Source organism: Melanerpes formicivorus, unplaced genomic scaffold (genome assembly GCF_026170545.1).
Source record: "Melanerpes formicivorus ecotype bairdi unplaced genomic scaffold, bMelFor1.0.p_v2 SCAF_19, whole genome shotgun sequence".
NCBI lineage: Eukaryota > Metazoa > Chordata > Aves > Piciformes > Picidae > Melanerpes > Melanerpes formicivorus.
Genome location: NW_027142371.1, coordinates 827,029 through 849,275, shown reverse-complemented (window position 1 = coordinate 849,275; position 22,247 = coordinate 827,029). Strand labels below are relative to the sequence as shown.

Below are 22,247 nucleotides of genomic sequence, written 5' to 3'. Positions count from 1 at the left end.
TTTTGCCTGGCTGCCCTCAGCCACTCTGACCCCAGCCTGATCATCAATACTTTAGGGTTAGTCTTATTCTTTCAGGGTTTATTCACTTTTCCCATCTCTCATGCTGAAAGTCATCTTGCTTGGAGGTCCCCCAGGAGTGGAGGAGCACAGCTGCCTGTGGAACAAGCAGCACATGAAGATGCCAGCTGTGTGGCTCCATGCTGGGGCTATCCTTGCAGATGCTGCAGAGGCAGATCAGGCACAGACTACAGCTTGAAGACCTGACCTCAAACCTCTGTCCAGAGAAGTGAGGCTTTTCCACAAGCCAGAGAAGTTTTCTGTAACCCCTGGGAAAGAGAGAAGCCTCCAGCAGCTGTGGGAGCAGACATGACAAATGACAATTCCCCAGCTTGCCCTTTTGCAAGCTCTGCCCTAATTAAAAGCAGGATGCTGAGAAATCAGCACAGCCAAGGCCTGAGGGACCACATCAGGTGGCTGAGTGCTTTTGGTGCATCCTTTCAGGAAGGTGTTCACAGCCTTGAGGTCTGCTCTGGATTTCTTTCTTTATTTTTTCCACCCAAAGCTGAGGCTCCTGTGGACACCTAACTGGAAAGGAACCTCTGCTCTGATGCAAGCAGAGAAGCATCCTGAGAATTTCCTTCCTGCTTCCAACTCTGTGAATCAAAAAGGTCTGCAATCAAAAGAGAAAGAGCAAAGGGAAACCTTTCTGCTCTGGAAGCTCCACTGAGTGCACTGCCAGCAGCATGCTTCACGAAGTCCAGAGAATCATGGAACCACAGAATGCTTTGAGTTAGAAGGGATCTCAGAGATCATCCAGTTCCAAACCCCCTGCCACAGGCAGGGACACCTCCCACCAGCACAGGTTGCTCACAGCCACATCCAGATTGGCCTTGAACACCTCCAGAGAGGAAGCAGCCACAGCCTCCCTGGGCAACCTGTGCCAGAGTCTCCCCACACTCACTGTCAAGAATTTTCCCCTCATCTCCAGACTCAATCTCCCCTCTTCCAGCTCAAAGCCATTGTCCCTTGTCCTGTCACAACAAGCCTTTGGCAAAAGTCTCTTCCCAAAATGCAGGATGGGTGAAATGCAATTATCAGAGCAGGAACTTGGGCAAACCCAAAGCATCCAAGACAGAACCACAGAATTGTCAGGGTTGGAAGGGACCTCAAGGCTCATCCAGTCCCAACCCCCCTGCCATGGCCAGGGACACCTCACACCACAGCAGGTTGCTCACAGCCACATCCAGCCTGGCTGCAAACACCTCCAGGCAGGAGGCTTCCACCACCTCCCTGGGCAGCCTGTGCCAGGCTCTCACCACCTTCATGGGGAAAAACTTCTTCCTAACATCCAAGCTGAATCTCCCCACTTCTAGTTTTGCTCCATCCTCCCCAGTCCTATCACTCCCTGACACCCTCAAAAGTCCCTCCCCAGCTTTCTTGGAGCCCCCTGCAGATCCTGGAAGGCCACAATTAGCTCTCCTCAGAGCCTTCTCCACTCCAAACTGCACAACCCCAACTCTCTCAGTCTATCTCCACAGCAGAGCAGCTCCAGCTCTCTGCTCCTCCTCATGGCCCTTCTCTGGACACCTTCCAGCACCTCCAGATCCAGATACTGGAAGGCCACAGGAAGGTCTCCTCAGAGCCTTCTGTTCTCCAGACTGAACCTCAGTCTCTGGCTGGGTCCTGCCTTTTCCCTCCAAATTGATATTTTCTTCACTCTAGTCAGAGCTTCAACTCTTCATCCAAACCAGCCATGGTGAAGGTCTGGTTGCCATAACTCACCCTTCCAAGCCTTGCCAGTCCTGCCAGAGAACACAGCCCCTGCAGCACTGCTCACCCAGCAGCAGCTTCTCTCTGGTCCTGTTTCTGTATGAGTTGGACAGAAAAAGAAATAGGAAATAAAAAAGAATCATCTAACTCTTCACTTCAGGGCCCCCTGGAGCTGCAGCTGCAGGGCCTGAACCTGCTGCCAGGGCTGTGAGCTCTGCCCAGGAGGGGTAGGGGGAATGTCACTGGGCTGTTCTCATTTAGGAAAGATGTTTTGCTACTGGAAGGTGTCCAGAGAAGGGCAAGAAAGCTGGGGAGGGGTCTGGAGCACAGCCCTGTGAGGAGAGGCTGAGGGAGCTGGGGTTGCTCAGCCTGGAGAAGAGGAGAGTCAGGGGAGACCTTCTTGCTCTCTCCAACTCCCTGAAGGGAGGTTGTAGCCAGGTGGGGGTTGGGCTCTTCTCCCAGGCAACCAGCCCCAGAACAAGAGGACACAGTCTCAAGCTGTGGCAGGGGAGTTTTAGGCTGGAGGTGAGGAAGAAATTCTTCCCAGCAAGAGAGATTGGCCATTGGGATGTGCTGCCCAGGGAGGTGGTGGAGTCTCCATCACTGGAGGTGTTCAAGAGGGGATTGGATGTGGCACTTGGTGCCATGGTTTAGTTGACTAGATGGTGTTGGGTGACAGGTTGGACTTGATGATCTCTGAGGTCTTTTCCAACCTGGTTAATTCTATTCTATGCTATGCTATGCTATGCTATGCTGTGCTATGCTATGCTGTGCTATGTTATGCTATGCTATGCTATGCTATGCTGTTCTATGCTATGCTGTGCTATGTTATGCTATGCTATGCTATGCTATGCTATGCTATGCTATGCTATTCTGTTTAGGTTGCAGGTCCTGGAAGGCTTTAGCTGCAGTGCTGGGGGCTGCCTCAAACAAGAATGCTTCTCTCTAACACAGTGAACTAGATCTGGCTGACATTTAAGGTCCCTTCCAACCCAAACCATCCTCTGATGCCATGAAAAGCAGCTTGTTTGGCACTGCTTCCTCTGTTGCTCTCTAGCTTTTCACATTAATCACTGCAACCCAGGCTCCAAACCCCTGCCAGTCCCCAAAAACAGCGTAAAACAGAATCTCAAATGGGAGCAGAGTGCTCAGAAAGAAGCATCTAGGACACTTCAGCCATCAGGTTTCCAACTCTCAGGTCTGTTATCTGCAGGCAGCACTCTAGCTGCACAGGGATGCCTCTGTTGGTGTGGGGCTGAGGTCTGAGGGAGCCTCAGCAAGTTCTCAAGAAAGGAAACAGCTAGAGGGATCGATCAGACACCACTGCACCCTGCAGATAAAAGCAGCTCGACGTTTAAGATCATCACTTGTACAGGAACAGCCTGGCTTAGGTACAACACAGACAGCCAGGCAGAGCTGTCACTGAGCCACAGGGTTACATAAGCAGCACTCTGCACAGAGGGTGAGGGGATGGGGCTGAGGGATCCACTTTCCTCTGGGTCAGATGGATCCACCTTCCTCTGGGGCTGATGGATCCACCTTCCTCTGAGGCTAAGGGATCCACCTTCCTCTGGGGCTGATGGATCCACCTTCCTCTGAGGCTAAGGGATCCACCTTTCTCTGGGTCAGATGGATCCACCTTCCTCTGGGGCTAATGGATCCACCTTCCTCTGAGGCTAAGGGATCCACCTTCCTCTGGGGCTGATGGATCCACCTTCCTCTGGGGCTGATGGATCCACCTTCCTCTGAGGCTGATGGATTCACCTTCCTCTGGGTCAGATGGATCCACCTTCCTCTGGGGCTGAAGGATCCACCTTCCTCTGGGTCAGATGGATCCACCTTCCTCTGGGGCTGATGGATCCACCTTCCTCTGGGTCAGATGGATCCACCTTCCTCTGGGGCTGATCGATCCACCTTCCTCTGGGTCAGATGGATCCACCTTCCTCTGGGTCAGTTGGATCCACCTTCCTCTGGGGCTGATGGATCCACCTTCCTCTGAGGCCGATGGATCCACCTTCCTCTGGGGCTGATGGATCCACCTTCCTGGAGTGCATTAAGAAGAGTGTGAGGGAAGTTCTCCTCTCCCTCTACTCTGCCCTGGTGAGGCCACGTCTGGAGTCTTGGGTCCAGTTCCGGGCTCCTCTGTTCAAGAGAGACAGGGAACTGCTGGAGAGAGTCCAGCAGAGGCTACAAAGATGCTGAGGGGCCTGGAGCAGCTCTGTGAAGAGCAAAGGCTGAGAGCCCTGGGGCTGAGAGCCTGGAGAAGAGCAGCCTGAGAGGAGATCTGATTAATGCTCAGCAAGAGCTAAAGGGTGGGGGGCAGCAGAATGGGACCAAACACTTTCAGTGGTGCCCAGTGACAGGACAAAAGGCAAGGGGTACAAACTGGAACCCAGGAGGTTCCATCTGAACAGGAGGAGAAACTTGTTTGGTGTGAGGGTGTTGGAGGCCTGGAGCAGGCTGCCCAGAGAGGCTGTGGAGTCTCCTTCTCTGGAGAGATTCCAACCCCACCTGAGCATTGTGATCCTGGGCAAGCTGCTGTGGATAAACCTTGCTTTAGCAGGGCTGGGTGATCCCCAGAGGTCCCTTCTGACCCAGACCATGTTGGAATTCTGGGATTATGTTAAATTTTATTTACTCTTTGTTTTCTGCATCCCTCTTCTGGTAAATGGGAGAGTTGGGAGGAAATGGGAAGAGGCTGCTCAGCCCACTGGTGAGTGATGGAAGAAGCCTGGAGAAGAGGAGGCTCAGGGGAGACCTTCTTGCTCTCTATAACTACCTGAAGGGAGGTTGTAGCCAGGTGGGGGTTAGTCTCTTCTCCCAGGCAACCAGCACCAGAACAAGAGGACACAGTCTCAAGTTGTGCCAGGGGAAGTTTAGGCTGGAAGAAGTTCTTCCCAGAAAGAGAGATTGGCCTTTGGAATGTGCTGCCCAGGGAGATGGTGGAGTCACCATCCCTGGAGGTGTTTAGGAAGAGCCTGGATGAGGCACTTGGAGCCATGGTTTAGTTGTCAGGAGGTGTTGGGTATTAGTTAGTAGGTTGGACTTGATGATCCCTGAGGTGTTTTCCGACCTGGTTGATGCTGTGATTCTATGGCAGGCTTCTGTCCTTCACTTCCTTTATTCTGTAGGGTTTGCTGCAGTCTCTCTTTTGAGCCAAACTCATCACAGCAATATTGACAGCAGGGAGGGAGGAAAGCTCTGAGCCAGGAGCTGCAGAAGCACCAAGGCTTGAAAGCAATTCTGGCTGCCTTTTTTTGCCACTTCATCCTTTAGCTTTAAACAAACCTGAGAGATGGGAGTGCAGCCCCAGTTTCCTTCCCTCTGCTTGAGATGCTTCTGTTGTCAGCCCCTAATTCAGAGCCACAATCAGGAGAGATCCCCAAGCCCTGAGTTTCACAATAGAAAACAAATTGTTTAGCCTCATATGGCAATTTGAAGGAAGGAATCCTGGAGGTAAGGATTGCATTGAAAGTCTGATTTTTATAATGGACTCCATTACTGCTTCTTGCAGCATAGCCAGCAGGGCCAGGGAGGGGATTCTGCCCCTCTGCTCTGCTGAGACCACAGCTGGAGCTCTGGGGCCAGCTCTGGAGCCTCTGTGCCAGGAAGGATCTGGAGGTGCTGGAAGGTGTCCAGAGAAGGGCCAGGAGGAGGAGCAGAGGGCTGGAGCTGCTCTGCTGTGAGGGCAGACTGAGAGAGTTGGGGTTGTGCAGGCTGGAGAAGAGAAGGCTCTGAGGAGACCTAATTGTGGCCTTCCAGGATCTGCAGGGGGCTCCAAGAAAGCTGGGGAGGGACTTTTGAGGGTGTCAGGGAGGGACAGGACTGGGGGGGGATGGAACAAAACTAGAAGTGGGGAGGTTAAGATTGGATGTTAGGAAGACGTTGTTGCCCATGAGGGTGGTGAGAGCCTGGCACAGGTTGCCCAGGGAGGTGGTGGAAGCCTCCTGCCTGGAGGTGTTTGCAGCCAGGCTGGATGTGGCTGTGAGCAAGCTGCTGTAGTGTGAGGTGTCCCTGGCCATGGCAGGGGGGTTGGGACTGGCTGAGCCTTGAGGTCCCTTCCAACCCTGACAGTCCATGGCTTGGACAGGAGCACACTGCAATGGGTTAGGAACTGGCTGGAGGCTGAGCCCAGAGAGTGGTGGTGAATGGTGCCACAGCCAACTGGCAGCCAGGCACCAGTGGTGTGCCCCAAGGATCAGTGCTGGACCCCAGCCTGTTCAATATCTTTATTGATGATCTGGATGAGGGCATTGAGTCCATCAGCAGTAAATTTGCAGATGACACCAAGCTGGGGGCAGGAGTTGATCTGCTGGAGGGTAGAGAGGCTCTGCAGAGGGACCTTGCCAGGCTGGACAGATGGGCAGAGGCCAAGGGCAGGAGATTGAACACATCCAAGTGCCAGGTTCTGCACATTGGCCACAGCAACCCCAGGCAGTGCTACAGGCTGGGGTCAGAGTGGCTGAGAGCTGCCAGGCAGAGAGGGACCTGGGGGTGCTGGTTGATAGTAGGCTGAACATGAGCCTGCAGTGTGCCCAGGCAGCCTGGAGGGCCAAGGGCATCCTGGCCTGCATCAGGAAGAGTGTGGCCAGCAGGAGCAGGGAGGTCATTCTGCCCCTGTACACTGCACTGGTTAGGCCACACCTCGAGTCCAGTGTCCAGTTCTGGGCTCCTCAGTTTAGGAAGGAGGTTGACTTGCTGGAAGGTGTCCAGAGAAGGGCAACAAAGTTGGTGAGGGGCTTGGAACACAGGCCTGTGAGGAGAGGCTGAGGGAGCTGGGGTTGCTTAGCCTGGAGAAGAGGAGGCTCAGGGGAGACCTTCTTGCTGCCTACAACTACCTGAAGGGAGGTTGTAGCCAGGCAGAGGTTGGTCTCTTCTCCCAGGCAGCCAGCACCAGAACAAGAGGACACAGTCTCAGTCTGCACCAGGGGAGGTTCAGGCTGGAGGTTAGGAAGAAGTTCTATACAGAGAGAGTGATTGCCCATTGGAATGTGCCGCCTGGGGAGGTGGTGGAGTCACCATCGCTGGAGGTGTTCAGGAGGAGACTTGATGGGGTGCTTGGTGCCATGGGTGAGTTGGTTGGGCGGTGTTGGATGATAGGTTGGATGATCTTGGAGGTCTCTTCCAACCTGGTCTATTCTATTCTACTCTACTCTACTCTATTCTGTTCTATTCCTTCTCTGGACACCTTCCAGCAACTCAACATCTTTCCTAAACTGAGGAGCCCAGGACCAGCTAGGATCTGATCCTCCTCTGCTTTACAGCCACTCCTCCTGGATGCAGAGATGTTGTTTTGCCTTGAGCTGGGATACCAAGCTGTCTCACTGGGTAAGATACACACACACTGCCCTTAAAAATACAAAGGGAGCCTCAAGCTCCCTGATATCTGGTTCCTCTCCTGCCCTCCACCTTGCCCAAGTCCTGCCTCGGGTGAACTCCTCTCTGTTCAGCACTTCTCTGCTTTCCTCCTGGTTTTCACACAAGCCCAGCATGGTGGGGTTGGAAGGGAGCTCTGGAGATCAACCAGTCCAACCCCCCTGCTAAAGCAGGGTGACCCACAGCAGCTTGCCCAGGAGCCCAATGGCTGGGGGGGTTGGAATCTCTCCAGAGCAGGAGACCCCACACCCTCTCTGGGCAGCCTGCTCCAGGGCTTTGGCAGCCTCGTGGCAAAGAAGTTTTTCTTCATGTTTAGGAGGAACCTTCTGGGTTCCAGCTTGTGCTCACCATCCCTTTTCTTATCACTAGGGACCACTGAATCTCCTCCACACTTCCAGATACTGTTTATTCCTCCTCCTCCATGCTAACTTAATTTTCTTCTGTAATCCCAATTGAGTTTCTTTCCTTCCAGCCTCTAACCTGTTTTCTTCCTCCTGTCTCCTCCCCCAGCTCACTCCCCTCTTCTGCTTTTCCATTCCTCCTCTCTACAGTCTCATCCTCAAACTCCTCCACACCCTTTCCTGCCCCATCCCTTTCTTGCCCTCCTCACCTGTCTCTCAGATCATCACAAACGGTTTAGGTTGAAAGAGACCTTAAAGGTCATCCAGTTGCAACTCCCTGCCATGGGCAGCGACACCTCTCACCAGCCCAGGGTGCTCAAGGCCTCATCCAACCTGGCCTTCAACACCTCCAGGGAGGGGACATCCACATCCTCCATGGGCAACCTGTGCCAGTGTCTAACCATCCTCACTGTCAAGAATTTCTTCCTCACCTCCAGGCACAATCTCCCCTCTCCCCTTTCAAAGCCATTGTCCCTCATCCTGTCACTCCCAGCCGCTGTCAAAAGTCCCTCCCCAGCTCTCCTGTGGCCCCTTCAGGTACTGGAAGGCTGCTCTGAGCTCTCCCTGGAGCCTTCTCTTCCCCAGGCTGATCTCCTGTACCCCCTTCAGGTACTGGAAAGCTGCTCTGAGCTCTCCCTGGAGCCTTCTCTTCCCCAGGCTGATCTCCTGTACCCCCTTCAGGTACTGGAAAGCTGCTCTGAGGTCTCCCTGGAGCCTTTTCTTCTCCAGGCTGAACAGCCCCAACTCTCCCAGCCTGGCCCCACGGGGGAGCTGCTCCAGCCCTCTGATCATCTTCAAGGCCTCCTGTGGCCCTGCTCCAGCAGTTGCAATGCAGTCACACTTTGCATGAGAGAGAGCAGCATGGGGGAAGCTGCCTGCCAGCCTGAGCCTCCTGCACCAACCTCCTGTCAGAGATTCTGAAACAAGCTTAACACAGAGAGACAAAAAAGCAAGCAGCAGCATGGGGGATGGGATCAAATCCAGCCACGTCAGCACTGGGCTTGCTAATTATCCTCTGGGTTGTCCCCACCTCCAAATTCCCTGCTGGAGAACCTCAAGCCACTGCTGGATCTAAATAAATAGGAGAATCAGAGGGGGGTGGAAGTCAATACTGCAACCTAACTGCTTCTGCAAACAGCTTTTCATTAGCATAGGGCAGCCACCGGTGTCCACACAGCACCAGGACAAGGGGAATGAGCTGCTGGCAGTGCTCTGCAGTCACAGGAGGGCCTTTTCCTTGTTTGCAGCAGCAAAGGGCAGCTGAGCTATCGATCAGGTCAGCTGCCTGTCACTCCAGCAGGCATCAGTGGCTTTAACAAGCCATGCAAGGACCGCGCTGGTATCGCCACAGGCTGACGCTTGGTTTGCAAGGCAATTGGAAGCGGATTATCGACACCCCCTTCCCTTCCCCTGCCAGCCACACTGGGCCAGCTCAAGGTCTTGCCAGCATCTGCCAGAAGAGGTCTACCTGGCAGGAGCATCTACAAGAGGGAAGGGGCAAGGGGAAAGGGAAGGACCAGGTTGGAAATGACCTTCAAGATCATCAAGTCCAGCCTATCACCCAGCACCACCTAATCAACTAACCCGTGGCTCCAAGTGCCACATCCAGGCTCTTCCTAAACACCTCCAGGGATGGGGACTCCACCACCTCCCTGGGCAGCACATCCCAATAGCCAATCTCGATTCTTGTGAAGAACTTTCTCCTCACCTTCAGCCTAAACCTCCCCTGGCACAGCTTGAGACTGTGTCCTCTTGTCCTGCTGCTGGGTGCATTCCTGGGAGAAGAGACCAACCCCCACCTGGCTACAACCTCCCTTCAGGGAGTTGGAGAGATCAAGAAGGTCTCCCCGAGCCTCCTCTTCTCCAGGCTAAAAAACCCCAGCTCCCTCAGCCTCTCCTCACAGGGCTGTGCTCCAGACCCCTCCTCAGCCTTGTTGCCCTTCTCTGGACACCTTCAAGTCTCTCAATGTCCTTCTTAAACTGAGGAGCCCAGAACTGGACACAGGACTCAAGGTGTGGCCTAACCAGTGCTGAGCACAGGGCACAATGACTTCCCTGCAAGAGCTGAAAGGCAAAAGTTCTCTTTTCCCCCTTCTCCCTTCCATGCTTCTTGACACACTTGGACATTGACATCTGCAACTGCTGCACTCTTGCCTGCTGTGCAATAACATTGCTTGGAAAAGATCTGTGACCCCCCTGCAGGGCTGCTTGGGTAGCTGAGGCCTTGCTGAAGCAGCAGCTGGCTGGCTTCCAGTTTTTGTGTCACCTTAAGTCCCTGTGGTTGGGGAACTTGAAGACCTTCGAAGTTGATTGGAATACATTTGCAGTGGAAGCAGAATGAAGTTGCTGTCCTCGGTGCTGGAAGATGGAGATGCTGGCTGCCCGCGGTGGGAGCAAAGTCACACTGTGGGACCTACTCTCCTATACATGCCCCCTGCTGTTGTCTGATGTGAGCAGGCAGCAGTTTCGTTTCAGTGGTTAGCATTTAGTCCTGTTCTCTTCTGCTGCAGCTTTCCCCATCACAGAACTGTCAGGGTTGGAAGGGACCTCAAGGATCAGGCAGTTCCAACCCCACTGCCATGGCCAGGGACACCTCACACTACAGCAGGTTGCTCACAGCCACATCCAGCCTGGCTGCAAACACCTCCAGGCAGGAGGCTTCCACCACCTCCCTGGGCAACCTGTGCCAGGCTCTCACCACCCTCATGGGGAACAACTTCTTCCTAACATCCAATCTCAATCTCCTCACTTCTAGTTTTGTTCCATCCCCCCCAGTTCTATCACTCCCTGACACCCTCAAAAGTCCCTCCCCAGCTTTCTTGGAGCCCCCTGCAGATACTGGAAGGCCCCAAGAAGGTCTCAGAGACTCCTCTTCTCCAGACTGCACAATCCCAACTCTCTCAGTCTGTCTCCAGAGCAGAGCAGCTCCAGCCCTCTGCTCCTCCTCCTGGCCCTTCTCTGGACACCTTCCAGCACCTCCAGACCCTTCCTGGCACAGAGGCTCCAGAGCTGGCCCCAGAGCTCCAGCTGTGGGCTCAGCAGAGTGGAGCAGAGGGGCAGAATCCCCTCCCTGGCCCTGCTGGCCACACTTCTCTTGCTGCAGCCCAGGCTCTGCTTGGCTCTCTGGGCTGCCAGTGCTCACTGCTGGCTCCTCTTGAGCTCCTCCTCCCCTAGCACCCCCAAGGCCTTTTCTTCAGGGTTGCTCTATCCTCGACCTTTCCTACTGCACCTCCTCACCTTGCATTGGTAGAGGAAACCAAATCTGTCGGGACATGAGAAACTTAGAGGGACTTCAATGTCTCTAGGCTGGATTGTGCCAGCCTGAAATGATCAGGTGAGCTCAGTGTGGGCTTATGAGCCCCTGAAGATGTGCATTTGTCTGTTGGAGTGAGGCAGAGGTGCTTGTAAGATGCTGCTGAAGGGATCTGTACTCCCAGGTGCTGAAGCACACCAACTCTTTTCCAGCTAAAAATCTTTGCTGCCATCAACACTCAACCACTGGTTAGGCCACACCTTGAGTCCTGTGTCCAGTTCTGGGCTCCTCGATTTATGAAGGACATTGAGACATTTGAATGTGTCCAGAGAAGGGCAATGAGGCAGAAGGTGGCATCCAGCATGAGAGAAACAAGGAACAAGACCCCTGTGACTGCATTCCATATTCAAATCAGCCTGTGGCAGAGCTATCAAGTGTGACCACAGCAGCAGCTGGGAGGAACTACAGTAGGGGAGGGGGAGATAAAAATCACTTGGGCTGTGATAATCAAAATCAAGGAACACTACCTGATTTCTAAGGGCTCCTGAGAGCCAGAAGAGACCTCAAAGTGTACCAGGAGGTATCCCTGCCCCTATCAGGGTGGTTGGAATACATGGTGGAATGGCTCAGGTTGGAAGGGACCTCAGAGATCACAGAATGTTAGGGGCTAGAAGGGATCTCGAGAGATCACCCAGTCGAAGCCCCCTGCCAGAGCAGGAGCACCTACTTCATCCTCCCTGACACAGGCAGGGATGATGCCTCTCAACTAGACTTGGTTGCCCAAGGGCTAGAACACCCCCACCTGAGTGGGGCAGGAGGTTGGAACTGAATGATCCTTGAGGTGCCTTCCAGCCCTGACAGTTCTATGATTGCCCCAAAGCAGCAGGAGTAGCTCCAATGCTGCCTGCAGTAAGTGCCCCACTTCCCACCCCACAATTACCTCCAGTGGCAGATTGAATCTGCCCCTCTTGGAGCTCCTTTCCAGAGAAATGGCTCAGCAGAAACCAGAGAGCATGAAGCAGAGATGACCCCCAGCAAATCCTCTCTCATCTCTAACTAACAGTTTGGCCTTTCCCTTGCATTGCCTGGCTTTGCTTTCAGCAGAAACCAGTTGCTGCCTGAGGAGCACAGGGCTGGGTTCTTGTCTGGTAGCCTCTGACATGCTGAGCCCTCAATCTGGACCCAAATCTTTGCTACATCAGGGGGTTGTGGTGCATGCATGGAATAACTGAAGGATGGCACAACCCAAAGATCATGTGGTCCTGGTACAGTACAGCACAAAGCCATAACACACAGCAGGAGGGGATGAGTGTCACTGAACCAGGCACTTCTGGGCCACTCAGTTCAAGAAGGACCTCAGGGAACTGCTTGAAAGAGTCCAGAACAGAGCCACAAAGATTATGAAGGCAGTGGAACATCTTCCTTATAAGGAGAGCCTGAGGGAGCTGAGGGCTCTGGAGCTTGGAGAGGAGGAGCCTGAACTTTCTCCTCACCTCCAGCCTAAACTTCCCCTGGCACAGCTTGACACTGTGTCCTCTTGTTCTGGTGCTGCTTGCCTGGGAGAAGAGACCAACCCCCACCTGGCTACAATCTCTCTTCAGGCTCTTATGGGGGACACACATCTCTGTGGCTGTCATTGGAAGTGGCCATACTGAAATACTCCTTCTCTGAGCCTGTGGAACTAGGCATCCCTCATGCCTCTGCTCTGGGCTGGGGTGATGGGAAGTGCTGTGCTGGAGGCCCCCTGTCTCCCGCTCCAAGCTACTTGTTTGCTCTGACAATCATCTATGGTCAGCCACTTACAGGCACTGTCTTTCCTCAGCCAAGCTGGCAGCCTGTGAGGAGGGTGCAGGCATGATGCCTGTGGAGCAGCAGCAGGAGAGGAGGAGACTGAACTTTCTCCTCAGCTCCAGCCTAAACCTCCTCTGACACAGCTTGAGACTGTGTCCTCTTGTTCTGGTGTTGGTTGCCTGGGAGAAGAGACCAACCCCCTCCTGGCTACAATCTTCCTTCAAGTAGTTGTAGGCAGCAAGTTCCATGAAAACAAGAGGAAGAATTATTTCCTCCCTCTGTGAGGGTGACAGAGCCGTGGAGCAGGCTGCCCAGAGGGCTTGTAGAGTCTCCCTCTCTGGAGAGATTCAAGACCTGCCTGGATGTGTTCAGATGTGAGCTGCTCCAGGTGATTCTGCTCTGGCAGGTGGGGTTGGACTGGATGAACTTTTTGAGGTCCCTTCCAGCCCCTCACATTCTGTAATTCTGTTTAAGAAAGGTGGAGGTTCCACCTCTTCCAGACTATCTGCTCTCACCAGGAAAGCCTGCCCCAGACCCTGTTTCTGACCTCCAAAAAACTTTTAACCAATCTTTTCAGAAGTCTAAAAGCAGCAATGCTCACCTCAGGACAGATTCCATCTCTTGAAGGATGAGGAGCAAGGAGGTTTCACTTCAGAAGTTCAATAGAGGGTTGGTCCATCAGCCTTAGCTACAGCACTGCCTGGCAAGTCACAAAGTATTGGATTGTTCAGCTTTTCTAGAAGAGCCAAAGGCTGGATGAGGCCTGGAGCAGCCAAGTCGTGCTGGGAGGCATCCCTGCCCCTGGCAGGGAGCTTGGAGTAACTGATCTCTGAGGTCCCTTTCAGCCTGAGCCACTCTGTGGCAGCTGAAGAGCTCCTAGATCAGCTGGAGCATCTAAGCAGGAGATGTCAGTGCTGACAGTGAGCTTGTCACCCAGGTCCCACCCACTCTCCATCACTGAATCCTTGTCTCTCCTAGACTAGCTTCTGCAGCACACCACAGACTGAAGTCTTCACCAGGTAGCAGCAGACAACTGGCTGGAAAGCAGCCCTGAGGAGAGAGACTTGGGGGTGCTGGTGGACAAAAAGCTCAACAGGAGCTCTCAGTGTGCACTTGCAGCCCAGAAAGCCAATCAGATCCTGGGCTGCATCAGGAGAAGTGTGGCCAGCAGGGCAAGGGAGGTGATTCTCCCCCTCTGCTCAGCTCTGGGGAGACCCCACCTGGAGTACTGCCTCCAGTTCTGGAGCCCCTATTGCAAGAGGGATCTGGAGGTGCTGGAAGGTGTCCAGAGAAGGGCCAGGAGGATGATCAGAGGGCTGGAGCACCTCTCCTGTGAGGACAGACTGAAGGAGTTGGGGCTGTTCAGTCTGCAGAAGAGAAGGCTCCCAGGTGACCTCATTGTGGCCTTCCAGTATCTGCAGGGGGCTACAGGAAGGCTGGGGAGAGACTGCTCAGGACCTCAGGTAGTGATAGGACTAGGGGGAATGGAATGAAGCTGGAGGTGGGGAGATTCAGGCTGGAGGTGAGGAGGAGGTTCTTCCCTATGAGAGTGGTGAAGCCCTGGAATGGGTTGTCCAGGGAGGTGGTTGGGGCCCTGTCCCTGGAGGTGTTTAAGGCCAGGCTGGATGAGGCTCTGGCCAGGCTGATCTAGTGTGGGGTGTCCCTGCCCATGGCAGGGGGGTTGGAACTAGCTGATCCTTGTGGTCCCTTCCAACCCTGACTGATACTATGATACTACAGGAGGAGAGTTAGGCCTGGGAGGACTAATCACAAAAAAGTCAGAATCCTGGCAGCTCCCCAAGCATGGGAAAGTGCCAGGAGGACACATACATACCTCCAGGCTTGGAAGTGAGGAGGAATTCCAACCCCATAGATCCCAGGATGGTACCAGTGCTTACAAACTGCAATCAATACTGTACCACCAACTGCTCACCAGCTCCTGCACTGGGAGTGGATTGGAGGGGTCCAGGCCATAGCTGTTGACTCTTCCAGTGGCTCTTCAAGAGAGACTAGGAGGCACTAAGGGGTTTTTGCATGCAATAGTTTTATTGTAAGCAGTTATGACCTATTACAAGCAGCTTTTAGGAAGCTAATTTTTTGCATCAGTGACTAGCTGAAGGTTTAAGACCAACAGCAACCATTGCATTGAGTCTAAGCAGTGCTGGGTATGTGTCATAGCTTGCTAGGGAAGCATTGCAGAGCCTCAGCTCTGCTCTTTTGCCCCAGAGCTCAACCAACATTCCTGAAAGCTGTGACATGCACTTAAGAGTTGCCACCATCACCTTCCTTAGACACTCCTAAGGATTTATTCACCAGGACCCCAGTAACAGCTCCCCCCCCAGCTGATGAGTGGAGCTATGAAAAGCTAAGCTCAAGCTCTCACCAGGGCCATGCCAAGCAGGCTTGTGCCCATGGCCCTTATCCTTTACATGAGGGTGGGTTACATTTCATGGTGGCCTACTTCTGCTCTGTCTGCCTCTTCCTCCTCCTGGGAGGGTTCATCCTCCTCCGATGCCGTTGTCTCTGGTGAGGTTTCCTCTTCCTCTGAGGTTTCCTCTTCCTCTGAGGTCTCCTCTTCCTCCTCCCTGGGGGAGAAGGGTCCCACCACCCATGACAGAGGTATGTTGTTCTTCAGGTAGTCCAGTAGCTCCTCCATATACTCCTGGATCATAGCCATCTTCTCCTGGCTTTGGGTCAAGACACTGCTGGACAAGTCCTGGAAGGAATTGGCCAGTGAAAAAGAAGCCTGAAGCTCCTCTATGGTTGTCAGAGATTGTTTCACCTTGTCCTGAAGGCTTGAGGGAAGGCCTCGGACTGCAGACACTATTTTACAGCAGGTCATTCGCAGTTGCTGTGTGATGCTGCGTGCCATGAGCAGTGCTAGAGACTCCACGTCCTGGGAGGAGGCACAAGGAGAAGACCAGCAGTGAGTTACTTAAGCCAGGGGACACCCAGAGCCCCCTTTTTCCCCTCCCTTCCCAGGGAGCTACCTGTGGCTCTGCTACATTTTCATCTCCAGTCTCTTTGGGAGACTTCCTACTCCAGTCCAGCCACATCTCATGAAGCTTCTCCTGCCCTTCCTCAAGCTTCTGATTAAATCCTTGCTTAAACACATCAATCTGTGGCAGGGAAAGACCAGAGAGTCAAGACAAGACCTACCAGTGGTGAGCAGCACAGCTCTGTCACAGCAATGACATTTAAACCACCTCAGTGATTTTGGTGCCCTCCTTCTAGGAGACAGGGCTCTACCTACCAGCTCAATGACGCAGTGAAGCTGGGAAAGGGTATCCTGCATGCCCTGCCAGGCCTGCTTCATTTTGTCAGTGGAGTGCATGTAGGCAAACAAGCGAATTTCATCCGAGAGGGAGCCCAGGCGCACAAAGTAGCTCCTCCTCTCCTGCTGCTGCTCCACAGGCATCATGCCTGCACCCTCCTCACAGGCTGCCAGCTTGGCTGAGGAAAGACAGTGCCTGTAAGTGGCTGACCACAGATGATTGTCAGAGCAAACAAGTAGCTTGGAGCAGGAGACAGGGAGCCTCCAGCACAGCACTTCCCATCACCCCAGCCTAGAGCAGAGGCACAAGGGATGCCTAGTTCCACAGGCTCAGAGAAGGAGGATTTCAGTATGGCCACTTCCAGTGACAGCCACAGAGATGTATGTCCCCCATAAGAGCTTGAAGAGAGGTTGTAGCCAGGTGGGGGTTGGTCTCTTCTGCCAGGCAAGCAGCACCAGAACAAGAGGACACAGTGTCAAGCTGTGCCAGGGGAAGTTTAGGCTGGAGGTGAGGAGAAAGTTCCTCACAGAGAGAGTTGTTAGCCATTGGGATGTGCTGCCCAGGGAGGTGATGGATTCACCATTCCTGGAGGTGTTCAAAAGAGGCTTGGATGTGGCACTTGAAGCCATGGTTTAGTAGCCAAAATGTCTTGGGTGACAGGTTGGACTTGAAGATCTTTGAGGTCTTTTCCAACCTTATTGATTCTAGGGCTCAGAGTATGGTCAGCAGCAGTGTGGCTTGGATAGAATCATAGAATTGTTAGGATTGGAAGGGACCTCAAGGCTCAGGCAGTTCCAACCCCCTGCCATGGCCAGGGACACCTCACACCACAGCAGGTTGCTCACAGCCACATCCAGCCTGGCTGCAAACACCTCCAGGCATGAGGCTTCCACCACCTCCCTGGGCAACCTTGTGCCAGGCTCTCACTACCCTCATGGGGAAGAATGTTTGGTGGTTCCCATTGCAAATAACCACATCCAGGGCTAGTTACCTAGTTCCTCATTTTCAATAGGAAGAGAGTTGTCTTCTGTTGTCTCCACCACAGCTTCTGCTCCTGCTGCAGCCACCTGCCCCTCTCTGGAGTCCATCACCACTCCCACAGTGTTGCTGGACACTGCAGATCTGGCAGCCTCCACACTGCTCTGAAGAGTCTCCTTAGTCACATCTATTATCTCTGTCACTTTGCTGCTCATAGCATCCTTGGCTTCAGCCACCCTGGATGAGATCTGCTCTTTCATGTCAGAGATCACCTGGGGAGGAGGAGACTTGAGTCAGTTAAGGAAAAGGAACATGTAGTACACTCCAACTCTGAGCCACACCAAGTGGACAACTGGCACAGTGCCTTACAAAGAGGGCAGGGAAGCTGGGAAGGGCCTGGAGAAGAAATCTGGTGAAGAGCAACTGAAGGAGCTGGGGATGGTTAGTGTGAAACAGAGGAGGCTGAGGGGAGATCTCATTGCTGTCTGCAGCTACCTGAAAGGAGGTTGTGGAGAGGCTGGGGATGGTCTCTTCTCACAGGTAATTAGTGATGGAACAAAAGCAAATGGCCACAAGCTGCCATTGGGGAGGTTTAGACTGGAGAGTAGGAAACATTTCTTCCCAGCAAGAGTGGTCAGGGATTGGAATGTGCTGCCCAGGGAGGTGGAGTCCCCAAGCCTGGCTGTGTTTCAAGGTGGTTTGGATGTGGTGCTTGGGGACATGGCTGTAGGGCAGGGTCAGTGGTTAGAGTAGGTGATCCTGAGGCTCTTTTCCAGCCTGAATGTTTCTGTGGCTCTGTGTGGAACCAAGCACCTCTGGAAGCCAAGGCCAGCACAGGCTTTGAGTCTTACCTGCTCCACTGACTTCTGCAGGAGTGGGAGCTTCTCCCCTCGTTCATCCAAGCCCTTGGAGGCATACTCACTGCCTGCAGCAACTGGAAAGGGAAAGGAGACAACTTTCTGCAACTCTACCTCAAGTTCCACCTTACTGAACATGGTGCTCTGCTGAAGTCTAGATGGAAGCCTCCTTTCATATCACCAGACCAGGTGTGCCAAGGTGAATGTGTAGAGCAGCTCACCTTGGTCTCCTCAGATCAGTACAAACACCTGTACAGACAGCCAGCTTCATTGGATCCCTTCCTGCAGCTTTCTTCACTAGAAATCAATGCTTAGCACACATCTCTGCCCAAGGCTCCATGCCCCAAGGATCCAGGGTGAGGGTCACTGGCACAGAAGGGATGCTTTGCAGATTTGTCATTAGGAATAGTCCCTGCCTTGAGGGCTTTCAAAGCTCCTTCTCGGCTGTAGTCACTTGTAAGGGCCATGGCTGACCTTAGGATGTCATAGTTCTCCAGGAGAAGGCCTTTCCCCATAGCCATCATGCACTGGTGAACATGTGACTACAAGTATCTAACATTCCAGACCTTACAACAACAGTTTTAGAGAAGTCACCATCAAGACCTGGTCTTCCATCACATTACATGCACTAGGACCCAGCTTTTAGCCTCACTTGTAAGCCAAGAGTTGACTTTTTAGTAGGGTGATGAAGTACATGTCCACATCCTAGGACTCCTTCCAGAGCTGGAAGGACACAGAGTCCCTCACAGGCAGATGCAAACCTGCCCTTCCCCAGGTAGAACCACCTCATGGGTCAGTATAGGCTGGGGACTGACCTGTTGGAGAGCAGTGAAGGGGAAAAGGATGGGAGGTTGACCATGAGCCAGCAATGTGCTCCTGTGGCCAAGGCCAATGGCATCCTGGGGTGGATTAGAAGGGCTGTGGTCAGTAAGTCAAGAGAGGTTCTCCTGCCCCTCTGCTCTGTCCTGCTGAGGCCATGCCTGGAACATTGTGTCCAGTTCTGGGATCCTGAGCTCAGGAAGGACCTCAGGGAACTGCTTGAGAGAGTCCAGCACAGAGCCACAAAGATGCTGAAGGCAGTGGAACATCTTCCTCAGGAGGAGAGCCTGAGGGAGCTGAGGGCTCTGGAGCTTGGGGAGGAGGAGCCTGAGGGTGACCTCATTGCTGGGGATCAAGATGTGCAGGGTGAGTGCACAGAGGCTGGAGCCAGGCTCTGCTGGGGGATGCCCAATGCCAGCACAAGGGGCAGTGGTGGAAGCTGAGGCAGAGGAAGTGCCATGCAAACACAAGGAAAACCTTATCTCCCTGTGAGGCTGACAGAGCCCTGGAGCAGGCTGCCCAGGGGGGTTGTGGATTCTGCCTCTGTGGAGATATTCAGAGCCTGCCTGGATGTGCTCCTGTGTGACCTGCTCTAGGTGACCCTGCTCTGGCAGAGGGCTGGCCTGGAGAAGCTTTGGAGCTCACACCCAGCCCCTACCACTCTGTGACTCCCCAGGGGATTACCAGGAGGCTCCAGCGTGGCCAGAAGTGGTTGCACACAGCTGGCTGTGGCTTCGGTCCCACTCTTCACTCCTTCCTCTGCTGCATCACACACGGACTTGATGGAGGGGTGGCTCTCCTTGGGGGAGGCATGAGCTGTAGAAACCTCATCACAGGCAGAGCTGATCAGGGGTGGACTAGTCACCTCATTTACTGCATCCTGGAAAGAGGGGGGGGGGGGACAAAACAAACAAAAACCACCATGAAGCCTGCAGACATGAACCTAAGCTTCCTATGAAGTCTTGCATCTAAAGCTCTTGAAGTCACCCAGCCTGGCCGAGGCAGCAAGGCTCACCTTGTTTGGACACATGCTTTACAAACCTACAATTCAGCTGTGGGACAGCCTGTGGAGCACTGACATTCATGGCTGGTCCTTTCTAGAAAGGTCTTCCTCTGGCACAACGCTACCCAAGGGACAGCTGAGTTTGTGTCATCCTTCTATAGCCCTTCCCAGATCTGCTTCATCTGGTAGAGATCCCAGGGAGAGCTTCATCACAGAGGGGCTAGGTGGTTTAGAGCTGTCAGGCTATGCTCCATGCAAGGAGCATGCTTGCTGGTCATGAGAACACAGCAAAAGCAGCAGGTTTCAGGGCTGCTGAAGCATGGGAGCCTCACCATCGAAGCACTGCCTTCAACAAGTCAGAAGCCCTGGCTAGAGAGCTCGAGAAACATCTTTCCCAGCTAACATCCAGGCTCTTTTCCGCAGCCTAGGAGGTTACTTGCAGGATCTTCAAGCCTGCTCTTCTGTCTGTTGTCACCCATGCTTCCAGAGAAGCTGGAGGGCACAGCCTAAGCAGAGGAAGCGCTCCTCCCTTTGGGGAGGCTTTGGTCTCTCCAGCCATAGCAGGACCCCCTCCTCATACCTGCCTGCAGGACCTACCACTTCCTCCATCTCACAGAGAGCACCTACCTGCTGCTGCTCCTCTTCCTTCATCTCCAGGGAGCCCTTGGCAGCTTCCTCTTTGTCAGGCATAGCAGAGGCCATTGCAGCTGCAATGCAAGAAGCAGCATGGCTTTAGGAAAAGAGAAAGCAGCTGGGGAGCCTCCTGAGGGATTCCCCTTCCAAGGGGACCCTTCCCTCGGACCTCACTGAAGGGAGAAGTTCCTTTACTACCCATGAAGGGAAGTCAGCCAGGATGGGCCTCTCCCCAGAACAGAAGGGATCTGTGCTACTTACAAAGCTAACAGGTATGTCCCACATGGTTCAGTCAGAGCAATGAGAACAAAGCCTTCCCTCACCCAGGAGAGCTCATCAACACACTCAGAAGAGGCACTGGGTGCCTCTTTCTGCCCCACCTAGGCTTTGAGGGTGCCTTGCATTAGAGATGTGGCAACAAGAGAAACAGGGGTTGAAAAGGGCAGCTCAAGGAGTTGCTCTGCTGCCTTCTGCACCCCAGCCAAAACCAACTCAAAACCAGCACAGTCTACAGCTCCCCTTCTCAAACAGGACCACAAGCAACCTTCTCTTAATTAAAGCTCATTCCATAGTTAAGCCAAGTAAGAACTATCAACACAGAAACTGGGAGTTCATAGAGCAATTATAGCCTTAGCAACTAAAAATATCCCCCCCCCAAAATCTGAGAGCAGCACCTTTGGGCCCTACTGAAGGTGAAGAGCCAGCACAGAAGAACCAGACACCACACCATGCTTCCCCCACCCCTGCCCTGCCTTTTTATACTGGCTGGGATAGGAAAGGGGGGGTGGGGATAAGGAAGGACCCTCAGTGACTGACAGCTCTGGGAGGCAGCAGAAAGGAGCCAGCCCCTGCTCTGACCAATTAGAGGTGGAATGGGGCAGAGATGGGCCCTGCTGTAGCTCATTAATTAAGCTGCAGTTAAGCAGGCACACCTTGTCCTGTGTAGGGAAGCTCTCTTTGGAGGCTGCTGCTCCTCCACAATGCCAGAGGCATTGCTGACCTGGACCATGCAACCTCTGTGATCTGAGGATCACCACCCTCTGGAAATCAGCCACTGGTTTTGTTGCTCGAGGTGAGGCTGGAGGTGAGGAGAAAGTTCTTCCCAGCAAGAGGAATTGTCCATTGGAATGTGCTGCCCAGGGAGGTGGTGGAGTCCCCCCCATCCCTGGAGGTGTTCAAAAGAGACTTGGATGTGGCACTTGGAGCCATGGTTCAGCTGTCAGGAGGTGTTAGGTATTAGGGCATAGCTTGGACTTGGTGATTTCCAAGGTCTTTTCCAACCTGGTTGATTGATTCTATGAGTCTATGATTCTCTTTCTGATGGGAAACAGCCACCACAAAACAAAAGCAAATGCAGCCAGAGAATGGCTTAGGTTGGAAGGGGCCTTAGAGATCACCTGCTCCATCAAACAAGTCCAGAGAAGGACTTTCACACCTGCTGTGGCTTTTACCTGCCAGTGCTGCTTGTGTAATGACAGAAGCAGCTGCCCCCCAACACAATAGAGACATGGACATGATGGTGTGGGTCCAGAGGAGGCCATGGAGATGATCAGAGGGCTGCAGCACCTCTCCTAGGCTAAGAGAGTTGGGACTGTTCAGCCTGGAGAAAGGAAGGCTCCAGGGAGACCTTAGATGTCAGTATTTGAAGAGGACCTACAGGAGGGCTGGGGAGGGACTGCTTGGAAAGGCTTGGAGTGATAGGACAAGGGGCAATGGTTTGAAACTGGAGCAGGGGAGATTCTGTCTACAGCTACCTGAAGGGAGGTTGTAGCCAGGGAGGGGTTGGTCTCTTCTCCCAGGCACCCAGCACCAGAACAAGAGGACACAGTCTCAAGCTGTGCCAGGGAAGTTTAGGCTGGAGGTGAGGAGAAAGTTCTTCCCAGAGAGTTGTTGGCCATTGGGATGTGCTGCCCAGGGAGGTGGTGGAGTCACCATCCTTGGAGGTGTTCAAGAAAGGCTTGGATGTGGCCCTTGGAGCCGTGGTTTAGTTGTCAGGAGGTGCTGGGTGACAGGTTGGACTCAATGATCTCTGAGGTCTTTTCCAACCTTATTGATTCTATGATATAGGTTGGACATCAGGATGAATTTCTT

At 53.5% G+C, this 22,247-nt stretch overlaps 1 protein-coding gene across 1 annotated transcript in view; it reads right to left on the bottom strand.

The window, feature by feature from the left end:
* Positions 1–14,622: 14,622 nt before the first annotated feature.
* LOC137447108 (perilipin-3-like) overlaps positions 14,623–22,247 on the bottom strand; it is a 49,132-nt gene continuing 41,507 nt past the window's right edge. Inside the window, exons 2-8 of the mRNA XM_068150377.1 lie at positions 20,151–20,230; positions 19,205–19,400; positions 17,696–17,778; positions 16,858–17,116; positions 15,845–16,044; positions 15,582–15,710; positions 14,623–15,487 (exon numbers count right to left, since the gene is read on the bottom strand). Of these exons, the coding sequence (XP_068006478.1) occupies positions 15,032–15,487; positions 15,582–15,710; positions 15,845–16,044; positions 16,858–17,116; positions 17,696–17,778; positions 19,205–19,400; positions 20,151–20,225 (1,398 nt within the window). The 5' untranslated portion in view covers positions 20,226–20,230 and the 3' untranslated portion in view covers positions 14,623–15,031. The remainder of the gene's footprint in view (positions 15,488–15,581; positions 15,711–15,844; positions 16,045–16,857; positions 17,117–17,695; positions 17,779–19,204; positions 19,401–20,150; positions 20,231–22,247) is intronic.